We start from the raw sequence: 22,210 nt of genomic DNA, 5'->3' as shown, positions 1-22,210 counted from the left end.
CTGCTTCTGGTCACCTGCAAGCACTGACCAACTTCCACAAAGGCTATGGGCACCCAGCAAGGTCATCTTCTTCTAACATGGTATAGTAATTAGGAATAGGCCTTTTAACAGCTGTTCTAATTAGCACTTGGATTCCTGTGTACAGCAAGAGGCAAGCCAGTCTGGGAGGCTATTAGACTGTGATTCCATCCTTTTGATGATTCTAATGCATAATTCCAAGGCTAAAAAAAAAAATCCACCAGTTTACTGTAAAAACACTCTTGTGCCTTAACTGCTGCAAACACTACAGGTACAGCTTTACTTTCTGTGGCCCAGGATACAACTGGCAGCTATTTACAAGAACCACTCACCAGCAAACAAAAGCCCTACCAACACAGACAAGTGTTTACTGGCCTCAGGAAACCCCTTGCATCAGCCCTAATGGGCCTTGAACTTCTTAAAAAAATGTTCTTAAATAACAACTCGTAAATTTCTGAACATACAGAACTCCAGCAGTCCCAATATGAATCAATCCATCTGTGCAAGCATACTCGGGCAGCCCTTGCAATCCATCATGGAAACACCAGGAGAATGAGCCACATATTTGGCTCTCATGGAAGCAACACTAGGAAACTATAAACTGGAAAAACAAACATTTATACTATTATGGAAAGAATTTAAATTCCCCAAATTTAACTTTCCTAATGGCTTGTTTAAAATAAACATTTTCTCACATATTTGAAAATGTACTTGCAGGGCACTTTGACAAGGAATGCTTATTGCTGCTGGTTTCCACATGTCGATGTTTTTTTAATGAAAGAGCAATTTCAAATCCACTCCCCTCTTATCTTGGAGACAGTCTACACTGCCCGCTGTGACCAGAGCCAGGAGGCAGAGGGGGATGATTGTTCAACATCAAAAGAAGCAGCAGTCAATTTGTAAGCTTCCCAGCTGGAAGTACATGCAAACGAAGAGGGAACACTGCAGCAGTTGGAAAACTACAATTATTCCAAGGTCTCTTCTCTATATGAGGAAACACAAGCAGTAAATACATCGTATTGTGCAGTTATACAAAAATTATTCCACAGAGACTCCCTTTAAAAGAATGGCTTTTAAAGTGCAAACCTAAGAGGAGCATACCCAGTGCACGAAGAAGTTACACTGGTTACACAGCGCTGCCATCCCCACATGGGTACAGACCCATGCTGCCAAGCTTCCCACAGCAGAATAAAGTTGCACCAACTATGACTTTTCATCAGCATTTGTTCCTCCTCCATTACTGTTGGAGCTGATCTCAGATAACCACAAGAAATGTCTATTGACACTTTTTTTTTTTTTGAATGACCCAACTGGAGGCAAATCAAAAACAAGCACTCTGTTAGTCTGCACTCAGGAACTTCAGCATGAACCTGTATCAGTTGTCTGTCTTCACACTTGCAGTGACTGCCATAATCTCCTTCCAGACTCTAATGTCTTTTTTTTTTCCTATACCTGTCAGGAGCTATGAATAAGCTTTAAAACCATGTTATAAATTCAAATGCTCCATACCAAGTATCCTAACTGAGTAGAGCCAGAGGAACCAAAGGAAGCCTGGTTGTTTTAAAAGGTTTAGAAGAGTTTCTCACCAATAACATATCCACTGGGTGTTTTGAATTATATTGGAAAAGCTATTGATCCTGAAGTATTACTTTAAGTTTAAAACTATGCAAACCCAAACAGCTGTATGGGTGCTCAGCTGCTCACCAGCATCAACCCACAACACTACTTTTCTACCTTTTTTTTATTCTCTGCCTACCATGGGGAGGCCCAGCTGTGCAGTGCTTCATTCAAGACACAGTTCTTCAGATTCTGAAGTTCGTATCCCTGCTCACAAGAGGCATTAATTTATGTTGACATTTCCATTTAGCTAATTCTTTTGCAGCTGGTATTTTTATGACAAGATTAACAGAAGCAACAGTGTGCTAGCAGTAACACTGCTCTACATAAAATTCTTCATTTGAACTAACAAATCTCCTCTTCCTGTTCATAGGAAGCAAATACCACTTCTGAAATTACACTGCCAGACCTTACCTAGACCAGGGTACGGCTGTTTCTACCACCAAAATCACCAGTCAGCACGCATACTACTACCAGGTAAAACACTGCCTGGGAGCGTTTCTATGACAGCAGCCTCCTTTTGTCTGCAACACTCGTAGCTACAAAAGGTCTATTGCTCAAGCTGCATTAATTTAATAAAACACCCATGCTCCGTGTAGTCTTGCTATCAATACTTCTTTAGTTCCCTTTTCTGAATTGGAGAAGGACAGTCTGCTGCAAGGTAGAATTCTGCTATTTCATATTTTTCCAAGTTATCTTTTCTGACCACCCCCCAAGCCTGTAAGCTTGTTTTGCTTTAAAGTGTTAACAATTAAGTTCTAAGAATTTTTAATTTAATTTGTCTAGGCTTTCACAGCTTAAAAAGCAACTGCTAATTCATATGAAAACTACAAATTGTCTCACTGTCACTAGGATTTTACCTGAACTTTACCAGAGTTTGGAATGAAGCCAGAGATTGTCTCAGCTTCTACCAGCACACCTAGAAGCACTACAGAAATTCAGCTGCCCTATATAATCCTTTATCTACTTAAGATCCAGTCACTTATTTTAATTGGATTACAATAGATCAACTACATTCTGCCTGTGCAAAAGGCTAGAAACAAACTAAACAACCACAAAAACAGTAATTTCAAGACAAACAGGTGATATTAATCAACTTTCAGAAAGCAACAAGTTACAGGCAGAAAGCAAAATTAAAGCAACAGCAAGAAGACTGGGCATATGGGAAGGAAGAGGACAATGACTAGAGTGGCCAGCAAGCTACAGGCTAGCCAAGCTTAAGATCTACAAAAAAACTATTTCTTTCCCTGGCTCACTGAGGAAATCCTTCATAGCAGCAGCATTCTCTGCCTTTGGATATGGAACACCTTACATTGCTCTAACAATTTTTAAACAGACTAAGGATACCAGTATCAGCAGTATTCTTGTGAGGGACAGGATAGATTTAGGAGGCATACAGGCCATCAGCTAACAAGCACTTACAAAAAGCAAAGCAGGCAACAAAGCTGCACCTGGAACTCCTCCACCTCTGAAAACAAAAGCTAACAAAAATCTGTACTGTTAGAAGTCCTTGGTCTGCTTTTCTTAACTTCAGATAAAAAACCCTCTGACAGAAGTTTTGTAACTCTTCCCTACCAGAGCATGCAAGCATTGTTCTACTTCACTTTCCCTACGTTTATAAAAAGATTTTGGACCCAGTAAGAGACGACCACAGTATTTTACGCACAAAATGACACACAAATCATTGAGAAGCTCACGGAAACCCTTTGGTCTGATCAAAGCAGCAAAAAAATTTCTTTGAGCACAGAAAGAATGGAGGGCCTCTGAAGTATGCTTCAAGGGCTCTGTATGAGGTCAATCCCAGAGGAATGGAAAGCTCAAATCACTTTGCGAAGAAACTAATACGAGCAATCCAGCCTGATGACATCATCATTCACTCATGTTACATTCCTACAGTTTTTTGCCGAGAGATTCAAGAGCTAGGAATGGACCTAAATTTAAACCACTCGGGAGAAGGATGCCAGTTTTCCTTGTCTTCCACAGAAGACTCAATTCCAGTGAGGTTCGCTTATGTTACCCCCATGCACCCCTCTTCCTGCCCCCCACCTCAAGCACTCTTTAGTCATTTAAAGGTAGAGCAGTGTGAAAAGAAACATTCCAATTTGGGTGACAAACAGAAAGCATGAGTCAACTTTTTTGTGAAAGCACCTCTGCAGAACACACCATACAAATGCATCCTCCTTCAGTCCTAGTAAAGTTGGAAAGTTAAGATCAACACAAAATAACTTACAAGATCCTGAAGACTGCTAAGTGAAGTGTGATACCGCTGTCCCACCAGTCTGTAAGCAGCAGTTAACAAGCTCAGTGTGTCACTCACCCCTCTACTGCCCCTCTGACACAGTTTATCATCTGACTGGAACCAAAAGCGGGGGGGGGGCCAAAAATAAATTTATTTCACCAAATCGCTCATTGCACCCCTGTGTCATTTATCAAATTAAATCCAACCCTGTAGTCAGCATATTACATTGATACAGTGAATCTGTGGTGGAGGCATTAGCCTACATGGCAGGCTCAGAGTACATACTTTTTTTAAAACATGCTCTGTTCAGCTGGGGCCAGCAAACACCTGTCACCTACCACTTAAGGCTTTTAAAATTGTTATAACCTCACTCTTGTCTGGACAAGATTTAGTCTAATACCTTCACAAAAGAGCCAGCACAGTAAACTTCCCACTAAGATTCACAATAGCATACTGGGTACACACACATTTTCAGTATCTTTGAAACTAGGTTAGTTGGTCAAAGCATTGCAAAGAATTTAGTCCTTAAGAAAATTTTCCTACCATATGTACTGCCACAATAGCTGCTGCCATTTCTATAGTACACAGAGATTTTTTTGAGTTCCTAAAAGACACTGGAAACTTAAGTATTACACTAAAGCAATTGCTCATACAACCCAACACAAGATTTTGCAATAAGATGCATTATGAGCTCAAGCACACACCAGCTTTAGCAGGAAGCCGGATCCTCAACCCACTCATCTCATCAGCCCCTCCCTGACTTTCTTTCTCAGTCTTTGCTACTATGGAGACACTCTGTGAAACAAACCTGCCCTTTGAGCAAATAAAAGGTGTGGCCATTTTAAATAGCCCCAAATTCCTAAACTCCAAGTACTGCAGTAATGCAGTCATTCTGGCTTTGTAGGGTAGCACACACCCAAGCTTTATGATATACTGTTCCCAAGTTGAAACTTAACTAGTAGTCAACCTTGAGCTTTTTAAATCATTGCAGTGGAACAGACAGGTCCTTGGTAAAGCTTAATACAAATACTATCAGAAAGAAATACTGCTGGATGAGTCACTTCGGGAAACTGGAACCTATGAAAGAACATTTTGTGCCCAAATCTGTAAAGGGCAAATTGAACATGCAGGTTTAGAAGGAACTCCACACTAATTCAATCTCATCTAAATTGCGGTTGTGTAATAATTACAATCTGCTTTGGCAAACACTGAGCAATCATTACATTGGGATTACCAAAACACACTTGCTGAACTAAGCACAGTATTCAACAAGTTTTCATATGAAGCTTGGAAGACAGCTATACCAGAACCACGTAGAATTCGAAATTAAATAATGGTTACTGTTCTTGCTAGTGTGAGGTGACAACAAATGTGGCACCAGCACATCTACATTTTCTAGTTGGACAATACTTGAAACAGATGTGACTCAGAGACCAGAGTCTATCCCTACACTTGTGTGATTAAAAAGATAAAAGTTCAATAAATTAATGTGTGTTAAATATTTTGCTGTTTTTTTTAAATCACAGGTTGAGGACAAAGTAGACCTGAGGTTAAAATGGAATATTTTCTACAACCATTTCATTAACTGATCATTTTCTAGAAAGTCTCACACAATTTCATTTTCATCTACAACAGGAGTCACAGCTGGTTGCCATTCCAAGTGCAAATAAGTTGAGCTAGCTTCCACATAAAAATTGGTTTAGATGTGATAGAGAAACTGCTTTAAACAGATCTGATAGCTGATAAGCCTATGGTAGCAATCTTGCTTAGCACCTGTGCTTCAACCAATAGCTTAAACTCCTGTTAAAACTTAATACAGATTTAAACAGTTTTCATAACCCAACCAGAGGGTTTACCAATTGCCCTGCAAAGGACAGTTACCTATAAATTGAAGACGCAGGTGCATAAAAACTGCATGCAACACTAACACAGATTAGACCAAGCTATTCACCAAATCCATCCGACACCATGCTTGGCAAAAGACACTACCATCCATGTACCTTGCTACCAACATGTGGCTTACATGTGTGATCATGCCTGTTGGAGAGGCCACAAGAGCCAGCTTGTTGCAGCCTCTAACTAAAGCCATAGGAGGGGACTGGAATTTCCTCACAACATTCTTGGCCTGCTGCCTGAAGCCATAATTACTGTTCCCATGGCAAAGATCCTGGCTTGATCACAAATCACTTCTATGCAGTCAGCCCGTATCACACTGTAGCAAACCCTGTTTTAAAAATTAACTTCTCAAATGCCACAAAAGTGTACTTTTTGTTTCTGGAAGCATAATCTTTCAAAAAGAGCTCAACTTAACCAAGAAACTACAAGATTATTCAGCACCTAAACTATTCTGAGACTTTTTCCAATCACTGAAACACAATTTCACTTAAAGAATAACGACATATCATAGTTCATACTCTTTCTAGTTAAGTCAGCCCTGCTCAGAGACCGTTGCAGCTTAAAGAGATAGTGATATCTAGGCAAATTAAAGGAAGGGAAAGGAGACAGAGTGATCTTGATCAAATTACTTGGAAGAGGCAACTGCAAGGGTCAGACCCAGTACCTTAGAGTTCAAATACAGTGCCTCCATCTTAAGGCCATACACTTCCTTCCTTTTCAGACAGCAATGAAATTATGGAAGAACTAAATCTTAAATCATGTGTTTCTCATCTGCAGGACATTCCAGAAGGCTGTGAATCAAGAGCCCCAACCAGAATTGTAATGAGCTTCCTAAACAAATTCACACACTTTAAACTGAAGAGCCTGTGGACTAGGCTAGATGTGAAGCCCAGGAATGCCTACTACTATTACCATCCTGATCAAAAACAAGACCATCAGGCAGTACAGTGCTCAAGTAGTAAGCCATAAGAACATCTGGGGACTACTGAAGTTACAGAACCTAAATACAAGGAAGACCTCAGAATGATTAATAGAAGTGCATGTGAGTACCCTTAATACGTAAATTAAGTATGTGAGAAAATCCTAAAAAAAGGTGCCAGCACCCTCCCTTTTAAAACAATAAAGTAGAGCAAACTGATACGTACTTTCAAAAAGTCCTCAATTTGGAAGTTCAACTTAACAACTGGGAACACTTACAGCAGGAAGACAACCAAGAGGTCACTGTAAGTTATCTTTGACAATCTGCTCAGCCATGTTTTAAGTCACAGGCACTTTTCCTACTTGTCTGAAAATTCTCCAACTTTGCAACATTCCAGTCACAAGAACATCAAAAAGGTCTACTGGTGTCTCAGTAACATATCATCTCAAGTATGACAATAGCTGACAGCTTTTGGGGACTGTAATTTTCCAATTCCTTAAACTTGATGGCATACCATTCCTACCTTTGTTGTACATACATGGCAAGAATGAGTAAGTTTACAGCGCAGATTAGAAACAGTTTTCCAGCTCAAATTTTTATGTCTAATTTAGAAGCTCAGCCAGCAAGCTCTTGTGAGCACAGCTTTCAGAATAGACACTAGGAAAGTAGTCCTATCTCCACCTGAATCTCATTTCTATGTATATGTTTTATAAAGTCAGCAGATGACAAAACTACACTTCCACAGCATTATTTTAAGTTATCAAGCAATTATGAAGAACACCTGCTTCTGAAAGGGGGGAATCAGTTAATCCTTGAAGTGATTTCAGTGATGCCCCAGGGATCAAACAAATGCTGATAGATGAACAGAGTTCTATCACTGTAGTTATTTCAGCAAAGGCAACACTGAAATGCTTCTATGATATTACAGAAACCTTCTTCTGCAGTCCCTTCAAACTACTTACTGGCAAACCAAAGGAGGGTAGATTGAAGTGAAAGCAACACAAAAGCAACAGCAAAATTTCAGAAGACCTGTAGCCAATGAGGTTTTACATTTACCACAGAGATAACTATTTTAAGAAGCAACTGATACATGATTTGATTACACAGCTTTTTGAAACAGAGATGCCTGTACCTCTCTCCATGCAAGAGTCCTGCAGTCAGAGGATCTTTAGTAGTACAGAACAAGCAGAGTATGGGGAAACTGTCTGGAGGTAGCTGGCCTGCACACAGCCACGTAGAGGATGTAGGCATAAGAGAAGCCTTCGCTTTGTTACTAGCTGTGCGCAAACAGGATTCTAACTCACCTAAGCAAATCCATGACATGAGTAACATGTTACACCATAACATTAAAGAATGTACTTCTATTACATGATCTGCACTAGCATATTCAATGACTTAAACAAAATCAGGTAACACAGCTATGTCAAAAATAATTTTAAAACTTACCTTTATCAAGATGATTCAACTTCCCTTTTTGCTTCTGCCACTCTTTAAATTTTGATTCAACTTTCTCAAAACCTGCCTTGTCTGACTTGACAAGAAACCTCATTTTTGATGGATGCTTTGTCTCACCACTTCCCACCCCACTGTACAACTGGCACAATCGTGGTCACAGTTCTGTCCTGTGCTAGGAATGAAAGCACTTGGATGGGATTTCTCTCAGTCCTCATCTTAGACATCTGACTGTACTGAACTAGGGACTGAAATCACTCCACAGATGGGAGTGATGAGGCACACAATACCACATCCTGAAGCTTTTCAAGATTCACTGAGTGTACTACAATTACAGTTTTAGAAGCTTCCTGGTCAAGTTTAGTTATGTAAAACCACTTCTTAGAGCTGCAGAAACCTAAAGCTGCAAATTACACATTGTTAAAACTGAGGGGACTTTTACCTAGATTAATAAGTTTACTAGAAGATATTGTATCAAACTGCTCTACAGCAGTCAAGATGACATAGTCCACCTTTTATAATGGCTATGAACTATTAGCCAACCTTATTGTCCAGGCTCAAGCCCTTCCTCCTCCTCTGATGGCAAACTGAACTCCTTGTAGCAGACAGCATTCTCAACCAGAACCAGACACTATCATGCCACTACAGTTAATTCAAATTTCAGATTCTCATGAGATAAAGTTGGAATAACCTTTCCCCTACTGCTATTAAATAGAGCCCCTTCATGCATTTAATGCTTCTCAAACCCTAAAGCACTAACAAACATGCCTATGCTTAACAGCAGTCACATCTAATTTTGTACTTCCAATACAAAAAACTATTTGCTGTCTAGGAGCAAATTCTCTCTAATGCTTCTACTTCACTTATGTAGACCTGACAGAGCTCACACTATACAAGCTCAGCTCTACCTCAAATGAGTTCTATCACACACTGCATCACTTCACCAGCCTATTCAAGTTGCCACATGCAACTCTCTCAGTCAATAATGAAGATGCTAACAACACACAATTTGGGCCATTAAAAAAAACTGGCAGATTACTACTTCGAGGGCCAACATTCACACACACACTATCTAATAAAAAGAACTCACAGGGCTGAACTTACTGTAATCCTGATCCCAGACCATTAGCTACAATGTTCACAAAGTGAAATGAAAAACCTTTAATACATGAAGGAGTGCCAGTCTATCCTGCACATTCCAGTTTAACATTTCACAGGAATGAGCTTTTATCCTGTGAACACAACAGCCTATTACCACGCACAGCAGATAAGGAGGCTCCTGTCAGCACTTTGAGTTTCAGGGCTAAGTCTGCACTTTCAAAACCTGAGACTAGAAGGGTAAAGGTCATATTTACTGTACTCAAGAGATAAAAATCAACAGCTAAACACTCAATTTTTTGTGGCAGAAGGATTTTTGACATATAACTGAATAGGAATTCACATAAACAAAGGGAATAGAGTTCTCAAAAGAAAAAAGACCAATTTCTCCATTGAGAAGCATTGTCTAGCACAAAAATAACAAGCATGGCTTGACATTTTAGTAGGGGAAAGGGCTGTTTCTAAACACAGTAAAGTTCTTTTCTGAGAGTTGATAATCAATGTCCAAACGCCAAGAGCTAAATGCTGAGCCATAATACAAGTTTTAAATGCACATGAAACTAAATTACCTTCCGGTTAAAACCAATTTACATGGTACCAGAAAAAAAACCCTTTAAAGCTGAAGATCTACATTTGGTGAGGCTAAAACTAGGTCAGATGCTGAGCAGTGTAAAAAGAGAGAAAAAGTGAGAAGTGCCTACCTTTGTACCAACTGTTATATCTTGGACAATGCTGTAGAAAAAAGAAAGAAAAGGATTAAAAAGTTAGATAGGTTTGCCACAAATATCCAGCATAGTTTACAGTAGTAAGAAAAAAAGCAAGTCAAAGTGCACAGTTGTCTTTGCAAGTGAGCCAAGGACAGTTTATACAAAGAAAAATTATTAGATGGTGATGATGGTGGAGACCCAAGACCCAGCAGTGCTAGAAAACTGCAGCTCTTCCACTTCCTATAGTGGAGCTTGCTCTTTTTGCAAGGGTACCACGGGGGGCTAAGACCAAGAAACCCACAGTTAACACAGCCTAGCATTCTTCACAGGAATGTGATGCGATTCAAGCACCACCTCAGACTAAACCAAGAGCAAAAGTGTCAAGACTCCACTCCATCACCAATATTCACTTCTGCAATTCTTAACAACCTTATACTCAAAGGAGTAACCTCTGCTAAGCTGCAAAGAAGCTATCCCTAGCAAAATTATCGAGTCAATACTGAAGACTACTAATGCTACAGTTCCAGTGGTACCACAGACAGACAGCACACACCACGCCGAGTTTGGGCTGTCTTCTCAGCCAAGCTAAGAGTCTGTGCCAGGCTTACAGCAGCCCTCCAGCCACGCTAACACCACTGGAGCCAGACCAGTGCCAGACTAACAGAGCACAATTAGAAAGAGCAGGGAAGAGGTCCAGGCAGCTCCCAGATTGGGGTATGCCTGTACACAAGATTCCTCTATTAATTCTCTTCTGCGTAGGAAAACAAATAGTATTTTTCCCTAACACAGACCTGAAGGAAAAAGCAGTTATTAAACTCTACCATATATGCTTAAACCTCCTAAAATGAGACTTCCTGATTAACTAGCATGAAAAATAGCATTAGCTGTACCTCAAGCAACTTGTGCTAGCTCTTGTCAGCAGCGAGCATCATATACCACGACACACGTCTACTTAGAGCAACTTCTTTTACTGACGGAATCGGAATGACTTCTCTACAGCTTGGCATGTTGTACCTGGGTAATCTTCCAGAGTAGTACAGTACCTATACATTACTCTCTTTTGTGGGAGTGCTCAAGACAGTCTAAGGATTTCAGTTACACCCTTGCACTGAAGATTATATCTTCTTTTTGTAACTCCAAACCACTGTAAAGCAGCAACATAAAACTGAGAGCAGAAATGATCATTTTAGATTGACACATATGCAGCACTGCATTTTTCAACTCCTATCTTTCAAATAGATGACCATACTTCAAGTAAAGGATCCAAAAGTGGCTGGCTAACAGACCTGCAGCAACTTCAAGGAAACATGGCAGAGAAGCAGAAGGCAGGGCAGTCATTCTTAAAACAGCAACATGAAATCTGAAGTACTCAAGAACAATTCTACAAAGAGATTTAATGCTAGAGAACTTGCATTAGTAGTTGTTCCTTCCCTATGCTCCTGCAATAACTCATAAGTTTTCAGGGTATTAAATACTGTTCAATCTTACTAAGTCATTCACATTTCACCAGCTCCACAAATAAGCCGTAACACAAGTATGAGCCAGCTCAGCTCCTCATACTTCCTCTTCAAAACCAACCTGCCATGTCATCATAACCCAGCACTTTACAGCTGGAGTTACAGTCTGATCCAATGGCTGCTGCCAGGAAGCCACGCGATAGTTTCTTTTTTTCAAGTGAACTACTTCAAGAACACTCTGTATGAGAATGCCGGGCTTCACGATCCCCTGGTGTCTGGTCACCAATGAAGACAGATGGGTTTTGCTGCACTTTGAGGGCCAGCAGTAATGAACTAATGAAACCCATCTGCACGTATCAGTTTAAAGAATCATAATCATCCTATTAGAATTACTAAATATTCTATGAGTACGCATTTCTACACATTTCTCCAGTTAAAATTCATACATAAACCCAGTGATTTTCATAACCTTAAAATTATTTCCAGCAAAGCATAATAAGAACAGGGAATCTCCCATGCTTCCAAAATTCCTGAACTTACCCCAGAGCAATTTCTCTTACTTCCTGTTCCTCTTGTGGGCCTCACACACAGGATATGTTTTACATAAAGTAGCCTTAACAGGGGATAGTATTTAAAATTATCCAACAGGAAGAGCATTTTTATTTGCCAAGAATTATTGATTCCTGGAATATTGTTGTAACCCATTTGATAACAAATGGCACGTGAAACAACCACCAACAGTATTTAAGAATTTTTATTCAAGAAATGTGCAATATACTTCCAGTTCACACACCCCCTCAATAAATTATCGTCTCTTAAGCTTCCTTCTCTTCTTCTATGTCAATCTTAAGTAGGAGATTAAAACTTTCCTCATTTCTGAAAGAGCAGGCAATAAAGCCTTTCATAAAAATTACTTTTTACATGGAATGGGATAATTCCTACTCAGTAAGGGGAAAAATTAAGCAGCACCAGTAAACCTCTAGGTCATTTTCCAAAGCAGCATTTCCCATATGAACTCCTCACATGCTTTAACAAAGCAACTTATTCAAACGGGATCATTTGAAAAGCACAGCTACATATCATTTTAGGTAGAAGCAGACAGAAGCAGCCTGTAGCCAGAGGCCACTCACTGCCAGCTAGGCAAAAACATAAAACCATTTTCAGAAGCAGCTTTCCAAGTTTCAACAGGAGACAGCTTTCACAGGATAAACAGACCATGCACCAAGATCTTCAAAAGATAATGGATAACCAAGACTCATGTTATACTAAAATTCCTACATTCAAACAACTATTTTAATATACACAGTAAATCAGCTTTCCTAGGAACTATGGTGAAGACAGCTGATAAACTGATTTTTGCCATTAAAATGTATGATCTTATATGCTGAAGATTATTTTTTTTTAAATATCATTCAGCATGATGAGCAACTTGTTAAAAGAAGCAGAGCAATCTGAACTGCATCCTGGACTGTAAAAATTAATTGTAAGATACACGATTTTTATGGGTTTTTTTAGATGAAAACAACACTGAGACGCCACTTTTTCAGTGTGTAAAAAAACCAGACATGTGACTACGCCTAATTCTCACCAGACTAGTGTTCCGAGGCAAGAAGCGAGGAGGCACTAATTTGGGCTTCCCATACTTAAGGCTCTGGGAAAACAAATTGCTTACTCGGAGGCCTTTAGAAATATTTTAACGACTGCGCTCTAGATGAAGCAAAAATCAGATCACTAAAAAAATGGGCCACACAAGACAAGAGAAATATGAAGACCTCGCTTCTGACAGAGTTGCCTTGATAAAACATCAGTTTTAAGGCAAACACTTCTGAAGCGAGACACCAGACAAGGTGGTGATCAAAGAGAAATCAGTGCTGCCCAAGATAAAAGAGTCGCGCTCCAGAAAAACGAGACGAGTCAAACAGTCGCGGAGGGAAGTTTTATCTCGAAGGAGTTCAGAAGTGGACAATAGAAAGAGGAGGGAGCACGAGAACAGCTCTGCTCCGCCGCTGCAGCTTTACCTACGCCTCTCAGGTAACACTGCAATGTAAACCGGCCTTCGAGCGACCCTCCTGCCGTGCCCGGGAGCGTTACAGCTCCTTGGAAACTGATGCAAAACTTGCGCTGACCGAAAAACTGCTCACAAAAGAAAATCCAGCCAGAAACACCCCCCACCCCCCCCTCGCACCCCACCCCCCCCACCCCCGCTTGCGAAAGCGCCAGACAATAGGAGCAAGGCCCCGGCGTGAATCAGCTGCCAGCCCCGGCTGCGGCCCCCCCCCCCCGCCAGGTGCGCCCGCTCCCGGTACGCCGTTTCCCCCCTCCCGCGCGGGGCCGGGCCGCCACGGAGGCGCGCCGTGCTGCTTCCCCCCCCGCCCCAGCCGCACGCCCACGCGGCGCTCGCAGCCGGCCGGGCCCCCCGCGAGGGACGTTCCCCCCCCCGCCCCCCAACCCCGCGGGGACGAGGCGGACGCCCCCCCCCCCCCCGGGGCGCACCCCCCCCGGAAGGCGGCGGCTCCCCCCGGGCGGAGCGCGAGGCGGGGGCGGCGGCGGGAGCGCGCGCGGAGGACGGTCCGCACGAGGCGCCGCGTCGGGGCGGCGGCCGCGGAGCAGGGGCCACCCCCGCTTCCCCCCCCCCCCCCCGCCGCGGCAAGGGGCTCCGGGAGCGCGGCCCGCACAGCAGACCCCCCCCGCTGCCGCACCGCCGGCAACCGCCGCCCCCCCCCCCCCCTTCCCGCCTCGCCTCCGCCGAGCGGCCCGGCCGCCCCCTCGGCGCCCCCCCTCAGGTAACGCCCCAGCCCCCGGCGCGGGTCCCGGACCTCGGCCGCCTTCTCCCCCTTCTCCGCACCCCGGGAAGGGTCCGGCAACGCTGCGCCCCGGCCCCCGGCACGACGCCGCCCGTGCCGAGGCCCGGGCCGGCGGGGACTCACCCGTCCATTGCACACGGAGGAGACCCGTCGGGAACGGAGTGGAGGCGCCGGAATAGCAGGAACGAACCCAACCGCTCCGTGTTATAGACTCACAAAATGGCGGCGCCGCCCGGCCCGCCTCACCCGCGCCAACGTCCCATTGGCTATCGGAGATGTCATCTTGATAGCAGGGGCGGGGATCGCCCGCCTCCGAGGGTTGGCGCCCTGGCGCCCCTCGCGAAGCCTATTGGCTGTAGGCGGGTGAGGGGCGGTGCAAAGCGGCGGTGCGCGGCGCGATTCGGTAGGCGAAGGGAGAGGGCTGGGAGGAGCCATCTTGAGAGCGGGAAGGATGCCGAAATGCCACACGGATCCACCATCTTGATTGGGGGCAGGGCATGGGAGAACCGCGCTGGGCTCCATCTTTAATACGGGCAAGGGCCCCAGCGTGCACATTGTGTTGTCACCCGCAGCGCGGGCCGGGGCCTGCGGGAGCAGCCCAACCGACGCCGCCATGTTGGCTACGGGCAGGGAAGCCGCGCACTCCTTTCCGTTGCCATCTCGAGTAAGGGAGAGCGGGCGCCTCGCCGAAATTAGGTTAATGATTTAGCACTGCCAGTCTGGGGACTTTTAATGGCGCTAGACAGCACTTAAAAGTTTTATTTAAGATACAGGATAAAGTGTTTAGTTGCAGTTAATGTCTTAAGGATAAAGATTACCCAGTGGGTGAGAAAGAGACAGAGAAAGAGAGAACTTGTGAGGTAAGACATAACACCTACCTGCTCTGCTCAGGCATCAGGATAATATTTTTCCTAAGTTACAGTCCCGACACCGTTTGCTGGCCAAAACAGCTCTTCTTCCAGTCAGGTGGACCTCAGTAGTTAATTAGATAAGCTTGTTTCACTCTTAATGTGTGTCATTGCCTGTAGGTCTAACTTCTGCAGAGATACAGGTAAAACCACAGATTTCCTATCTTTGGGGATTTTCAAACCTCTAGAAGATTCCCTTTTCAGGTGCCGGGCCATCTAATTTAGTAAATTTAAACCTACTACAGTGGACTTAATTGTGTTAGATACTTTCTGTGGCTCCCTTCAAAATGATTGTTGACCTTGTTCATGTGCCACAAGATCAAGGCCCCTAAAAAAAATAAGGGAGAAGTGGGCGTCTGACTGGTTCCCGCTGTAAATGGTGCCAGTGCATTTAGTTTGTTTCTGTGCAGGAACAGGCACATGAGGACCAGGATCCTAGTGGAGGCCAAGCAGATCTTTCAGTCATCCTCCTGTCTAGCAGGACATTGCTGGTTCCTCTCCACTAACATCACTCTGTAAAGCAGTTTGGTTCCATAGATGAAATGTTGCGTGTCTCTGTTTAAATATAGACAATATTTGCTCACTGGGAATTCTACTAGCAATTACTCATTTTCTTTGCCTCACTTGTCATAACCCTATCCGTTGACTGCAGCACAAGAATTAATTGTCCCAGACCTCGCTACAAGTCCCATGTGTAGCATTAAATCAAATATCAAATGTCCAGTCCACATTGATCTTGGCTTCATTAGCTGCAACCCTGTTTTGAGAGTTTCTAGGCAACATAATACTGGTCTTACAGTGGAAAGGATCCTTCGTACCACACCAGCCCACCCACTTTTGAGATTTTTGTGAAAACATTTGTACAATTCTGCCAATCCATCTCTATTGTCAGTGATAAACAGTAAAACACTAATATAGATAAGTGCCACCGATGGAAGCACCTGAGCTGTAACACAGTCGTGTCAGGGGTATGTATGTGAAGGTTTAGAGAAAGATTTTTTAAATACTGTGCAAATGAAATTCAGAGTCTTATCCTTGGGCAGTGTTTCTGCTTAATGTCAGGTAGCTTTGACAGGTACAGACATGCATTTTATATTCTCATTTCTTTCTGAAGCATACACTAGACACATGAATATGGAAAAAAAAAAGTTAAAAGTGAAACCGTCTATTATTTTCTCCTGCACACGTATTACTGGGTGAGTTCCTATGGCCAGATGCTTTATTTTCTCAGAGCGTGAGGCAATGCTCAGGTATTTTGGTGGTCAGGACCAGACATCAACTTACTGCCTCGCTCTTGTCACCATTTGTGAAATGCAGGAGCTTTCATTGACCTTGGATCTCACCAAGAGCTGGTAGCTCTAATTTCTGTATCTTTGATTTATTGGGCTCACCAGCCATTTGGCTCTTGTTCCAGCAGTGAAGTTTAAAATGGAGAAGAAGTATGTACTTACCTATTGCTACAGGCGACTAAAGGCCCCATCTGAAACCAAAGTTATTTTACTAGGTACTGCATATGAAAGGCTCAGCTTTTGCCATAGATAAGAGATTTACAACTTAGATGAGGCAAAGAATGGGAAAATGATGGGATTATGCGATCCACTTTAGAGTTGCTGAGCTGAGAGCCAGAGAGATAAAGTGATTTGATCAAAGCAGAGCAGGAATTTAACTCCCATCTCACAAGCCACAATGCATTTTCTTGAACTATGCCTGTTTTAAGCTCTGTTTCCCATGGATGTGTTTCACTTCATTTTCCCTTCAGAATAATCTGGTTTATATACTCTAAGTAAGAAATCCCTTCATATTAGAGGATGGTATGGAGACAGAATCACTCCTTTTTTTTTTTTTTTTAATATTGGATATTTCACTTGACTTGTAAAGACGTGTACCCTAAAGAAAGGTACCCTGAACATGATGCAGAGACTTCGAAAAAAATCATTAATGCTAGATACTGATCACTAGTAAGAACAATATCTGATTTTCTAGTGGCTATTGACATTAGTTTATTGCATGTGCAGATATCCCAGCTGCTTTTCAGGTATCTTTGGAAAAACAAACACAGGTGGATGCCATCAAAGAATTACTACTTTTCAAAGACCTCTCCTGTGCAATTGTGGTCTAACTTGAAAGACTCTTAGGGTTCGTGCAAGCTCACTCACATTTTCCATAGTTCCAGCAGAAACGCTGATTATGCAACATTTTATCAGACCTTTTCCTGTAATATTAACTGAATTTGTTAGACAGCATCTTTTCAGATAATATGGTAGCAAACTGACTAGCGATACTGTTGGGTAATACACAGTCTTTCTCTGGGCCAAACAGGAAAATGCATTTAAGAACAAAATAATACTTTATTAAAAAAAACAGCTGGAGCAGGACCTGCCTCTGTATATCTTTTTGTTTGTTTTGAAAAAGAAACCCACATGAAAATGGTCACGTGAAAAAAAAGAGGATGGAGAAGGGAAAAAATATGAATCAGCTTCTTTTGTACAACCCAGCAAAATGGTCCCACCCTCCCCTGGGCTCCGGTTACTCACTTGCTAGAAAGGCCTTGGCGGGGCACACCCAGGTTTTTCTCTTTTTAAGCCCTTCCTGCCTATGTTATCTCTGTGAATTTAAATTACCGTGCAGGGAAGAAAAACCCTCTGAAACAAAAAAAGACCCTTTTCCTGCCTTTTTTCCTTTGTATTTTTAAAATAGCTCTGAAGCCTGTACTACATTCACAGGACACTTCTCTATATAACTATGTTCCTTTGCAAACTAGCAAAGTTTTTTTCCCCTTCTCCTTCCTCTTCCACCCAACGTTTCTACCAGTGACTTGAAAACAAGAACCCTCCTAAAATATGGTCTGTGTTCAGGAACCTGAACTACTGTGCATAAGGGTATATCCTAGATAAGGTTTTTAATGACAAATGTTTTCCTGCAAGTTCCCCCTCCTCCCCCATTATTCACAGTACCCTGCAAGGTCCTAAACCAGGAAACTCTTTTCATATATAACTTTGCTACCGGTATAGTCCCAAAGAAACTTTTGGGGTAGGGGGTGTTTCACATACTTTTGCTTCTTTTTGTTGCTTTTATTTATTTTAAACCCCTTTCAATTAACATGGCTGTTTTGTTTAAAAGAGTATTTGCAGCTTTAGCAACATCTTAGGATGCCAGAACATTCTTTTGTGCATCATTCATGATGCCACATCACAGCTCTGGAAATGGTTAGTCTAGAGCTAGCAGAGAAGGAGCAAACCCACTGCTGCATTTATCAGTCCAACAAAAAGACGCATATGGCTTCTGATCAGCCAGTCAGTTCACACATGACTCAAAACTACTGAGAGCACAAGTATCTTCTCACTCAGCTCATACCTAAGGGAACGCGAAAGGAGAGGGACCAGAAGTGTCACAGGTAGAAGTCATAAGCTACACAGCTGGGGTTACTGGAGGAAGAGGTGTGGGTACATGGAGGATTGCTGGAGAGCTGGCTATGTTCATTTCTTAACTGCAGGTGTGTGGTTTTACAAGCAGTATACATTGTTAGCAAGGGGAGTATTTTTTCCACCAGTCCATAAGAGTTTGGCCACATAAAGTATTATCAAAAAGTACACCAATAGGTAATTGATAAATAAATTAGTTTGGAATTGAGCTTAATATACCTTTAGTATTAAATAGCAGTAAATGCTTCAAGCCAGTTTACAAATTCCCTAAGCTGGATTTTTATGACAGCTGTGCCACCACAGCAATTTGAGGCCTCCCCTTCCAGGGACAAGATGAAAAGCACTTTGCAGGCAAATGTATCTGCACTTGGAACTTTTATTAGTGTTGCCATTGCACATTCTGATTTCACCTTTTAACAGGACTGCCAAACTGTATTTACAGGTATTTTTTGTGGTGCAAGCAGTTATATCAACTTAAAATTTTAAGTGTAATCACAACAGCTCATATTTTATGTTTCTTTTCTTCTTTCTAATCTGTGTCAAAATGAGAGATATATCTGTATGCCTTGTTCTGTTATCAGTCCATGTTATCTCAGAACTTCCCTGTCTTCGCTGCTCCTCCAGGATGCTTTTGGGTGACTCATTTCCTGTGAAGGATGAACCAGCCATTTCCTGGCTATTCAACACAGGACTTTTTTTTTTCTCTTTCAGTCTGTGTTGGAGTGATGTGGATTAATCTATGGTTTGATTATACCCCCTGCAACTTACACCAGAACTGCAACTCTTCACTGCAGCCTTCTAAGATAATAAAAATGTCAGCATGTGTTGCTTAGGGATCGTGGCTTGCCCCTGCTTACCTGGGCCATAGGCTCTGTGATTTTGGGCTGTGGAATTAAAATAATTACAGTGAAACAGATTTAACAGTGCCATCCTTCCAGTCACTGCAGCCCAGTTCTTCTCTTAATTCAACCCATTTCAGCTCATAATAAATGGAATGTTAAAAAAGCACCATAGGGCAAAGATACTGATCTTACAACATATATATAAGCCCAGAAATTTTGAATTAGCTAATAAGTACTACTAAGATTGCATATTGGCATTTGAGAAATCCAGGTAATACCCATATTGGGTTTTTTGTGTTAGACACAGGTTACGAGAAGACTGGGTCAGTTTCTGTATTGATTCTGTGCCCATAATTCCAGCTTTTTCCTCCAACTGCATTTCCAGTTTCCTGAGCTACTATTTATTCATACTTCAAATGATGATTCTAACTGTTGTGGACAGCTTGCTTCAAGAACGCCACCAAGTTAAAAGGTTGTCTGGCCATTGTAATGCCAGCCTGAGGTATCACAACTCTTTTGAGCAGCTTTTCACTGCTTTTTAAAAAATTATTCTTTTAATCTTATTTCCCATCACTTCATTAGAATATTTAGATTTTCATTAGCCTGTCATACATCTGTAATGTTTGGGAAGAAAACCCACACAATAGGGATACTGCTTCTTGAGTCTGAATGTAGCACATGTTGTAGGGATGATCACTGAATAATTCATATCCTTAATGATTTATTCATGCCCAAAAGCTGGATACCTCCTCTGTGACTTTCCATTATCTCAAAGAGAATGCAAGTTCCTATTCAACTATACTCATCTTAGGAGTGCCAGTAGCAGCCCCTGTATTGGCACACGAAGCAGGCTGTCTGAGACAAATAGAGCAGGTGTGCATTAGAAACCACTCCTGTATGATGTTTCTGAAACATTTCTGCACAACAACAAATGGGAAACTTGCCATTCCAATGCCATATATATCACCCTTGACACAGAAACTAAAATGTAGTTCTTTTTTCTTTTGCAAATTCTTGAGAAAGGAAGGTGGGCGAGCAAGTACATTAAGCTCTTTTCCACCGGTAGACACGTAAAGTGAGATGCTGCGGTCACAGTGCAGGATGTTCTGAACATGGAAAACAGACAAACAGGCCATGACTCCGTGATTTGATACCGTAGAGCTGATCTTATTCTCCACAAGAAATTTCAGTTTTATTTTCCATTGAAAAGTTACAGATTCTAAGACATACAAACATAGCAAGATTGTTTCCTACCCTGTCAGGAAACCTTGCAGGAAAGCCTGGACAAATAACAGCAGTTCAGACTAATCTCTTTCCTGTCTAATGTGGGTTATCAAAAAATATGCCTTTGGTAAAAGTTTGTAAGACCACGACCTGAGTCTCCTGACCTAGGTAAAGATTTTGCAAGACATTCAAATTCCATCTGTCTAGAAAGTATGAAAGATGATTCTGTGTTTCGGCAAAGTCTCCAGACCCACAGGCAACACTACCCCTAGCTGGCTTGTATGAAATTTCCTAATTGTTTATCCTGTAATCCTGACTTCTTTTGTCCTTGGAATAGGCTCTACATCAGCATAATTAAAAATGTCAAACACGCTTGAGAAACTCTCCAAGTTGCTAAAAATGAATGTGAATTTCCTTCCCGCAGCCTCTCTTCATCTTTCCCTTACTCTGGCCTCAGCTTTACAAAGTGGTCTGTTTCCAGCCCTTCAGCATAGTTTGCATTCCACTGCCAAGAATGAACAGTTATTTATACAAACAACCATCCTTACAAGCACATCTCCCGGTGCTATCCTAGGGCAGGGAAATAAACATAATTTCTGTTCTCTTCTGTAGCTGCAGTTCTACGTTTCTTTTTTCTTTATTCAGGGGCATTTTTTGCAATGAAAGATTAGTGCAGTTCAATCGCTTTCCCATCCTACAAATCTGCTCAGAAATGGACTGGAATGCTCTTTCATTTCCTTACAATGATTTTATTTTATTACCCTCTAATGATGGTGCCAGTTTCCTGATAAACCACTTAGGGGGTCTTGATGGCTCAGCAGCAGGTTTTCAAAGAGGTCTCACTCACGCTAGAACCTCAAGGGCTGTGCGTAACTCACAGAAACCCTGGTGCCTGTTTCCCTCAAAAGCACACCAGTAACCTGGTTTTCCCAAGTCCGTTATCGGTCTGCTGTGTTATACTAATTCTTCGAGCCCCGCAGCTGACATTGTAAGAGAGATCAATGGTAAATGAAACAGCAGCTACCAGGTGAGCAGCACTGTAACCGACCAATGTGGATGGGGAGCCTTGAAGCTCATGCATTATTTCTAAAGCTTCTCCATCACTCACCTGTCAGGCTGAGGTATTGTTCACTGAAATGCTAGCTCATCACCTATGTCCTCTGTCCTCAGGTTGTCTCCCATTGCATCTGCCTTCTAAATGGATATTGCACAGATGCTAGATGACTCCAGACAGGGGAATTTCATAGTCTGAGCACAGTTCATTTAAATGAAAAAAGGGGCCCTAAAAGAGATAGAGATACACATGCAGAGCATCTAGAGAGCTCCATTAGATGTGTATGTCTGCACACCGCTTGCTCTCTTACTGTAAGCACGTCCGATTTTGCTGTGTGTGAGCCAGGTTCCATTTCTCAGTTGATATAATTGTTTGTAGCTAAGAGTAATATTTAGATTGGTAATGTTTACAATTGCCTCCACCAGCAAATAAGATAAAGTGGGTTTGTTCAAAACACTCTTACTTGCATTTCTAAAGCAACCTTCTAAGAATCGAAGCATTTAAGTAGTTTCTGAAGGATCCAGGGGAATGCTTTTTTAAAAAATTACAGAAA

At 42.2% G+C, this 22,210-nt stretch overlaps 1 protein-coding gene across 2 annotated transcripts in view; it reads right to left on the bottom strand.

The window, feature by feature from the left end:
- PTBP1 (polypyrimidine tract binding protein 1) overlaps nt 1-14,476 on the bottom strand; it is a 31,738-nt gene extending 17,262 nt beyond the window's left edge. The window contains exons 1-2 of one of the 2 annotated variants that reach the window (XM_030032416.2): nt 14,331-14,476; nt 9,941-9,971 (exon numbers count right to left, since the gene is read on the bottom strand). In XM_030032416.2, coding sequence (XP_029888276.1) covers nt 9,941-9,971; nt 14,331-14,338 — 39 coding nt within the window. In that variant the 5' untranslated portion in view covers nt 14,339-14,476. The remainder of the gene's footprint in view (nt 1-9,940; nt 9,972-14,330) is intronic. The other variant, XM_030032417.2, reaches the window with a different exon arrangement.
- Between the last annotated feature and the right edge of the window lie 7,734 nt (nt 14,477-22,210).

Source organism: Aquila chrysaetos, chromosome 12 (genome assembly GCF_900496995.4).
Source record: "Aquila chrysaetos chrysaetos chromosome 12, bAquChr1.4, whole genome shotgun sequence".
Taxonomy (NCBI): domain Eukaryota; kingdom Metazoa; phylum Chordata; class Aves; order Accipitriformes; family Accipitridae; genus Aquila; species Aquila chrysaetos.
The sequence above is the reverse complement of the archived record's forward strand: the minus strand, read 5'-3'. Positions and strand labels throughout refer to the sequence as shown.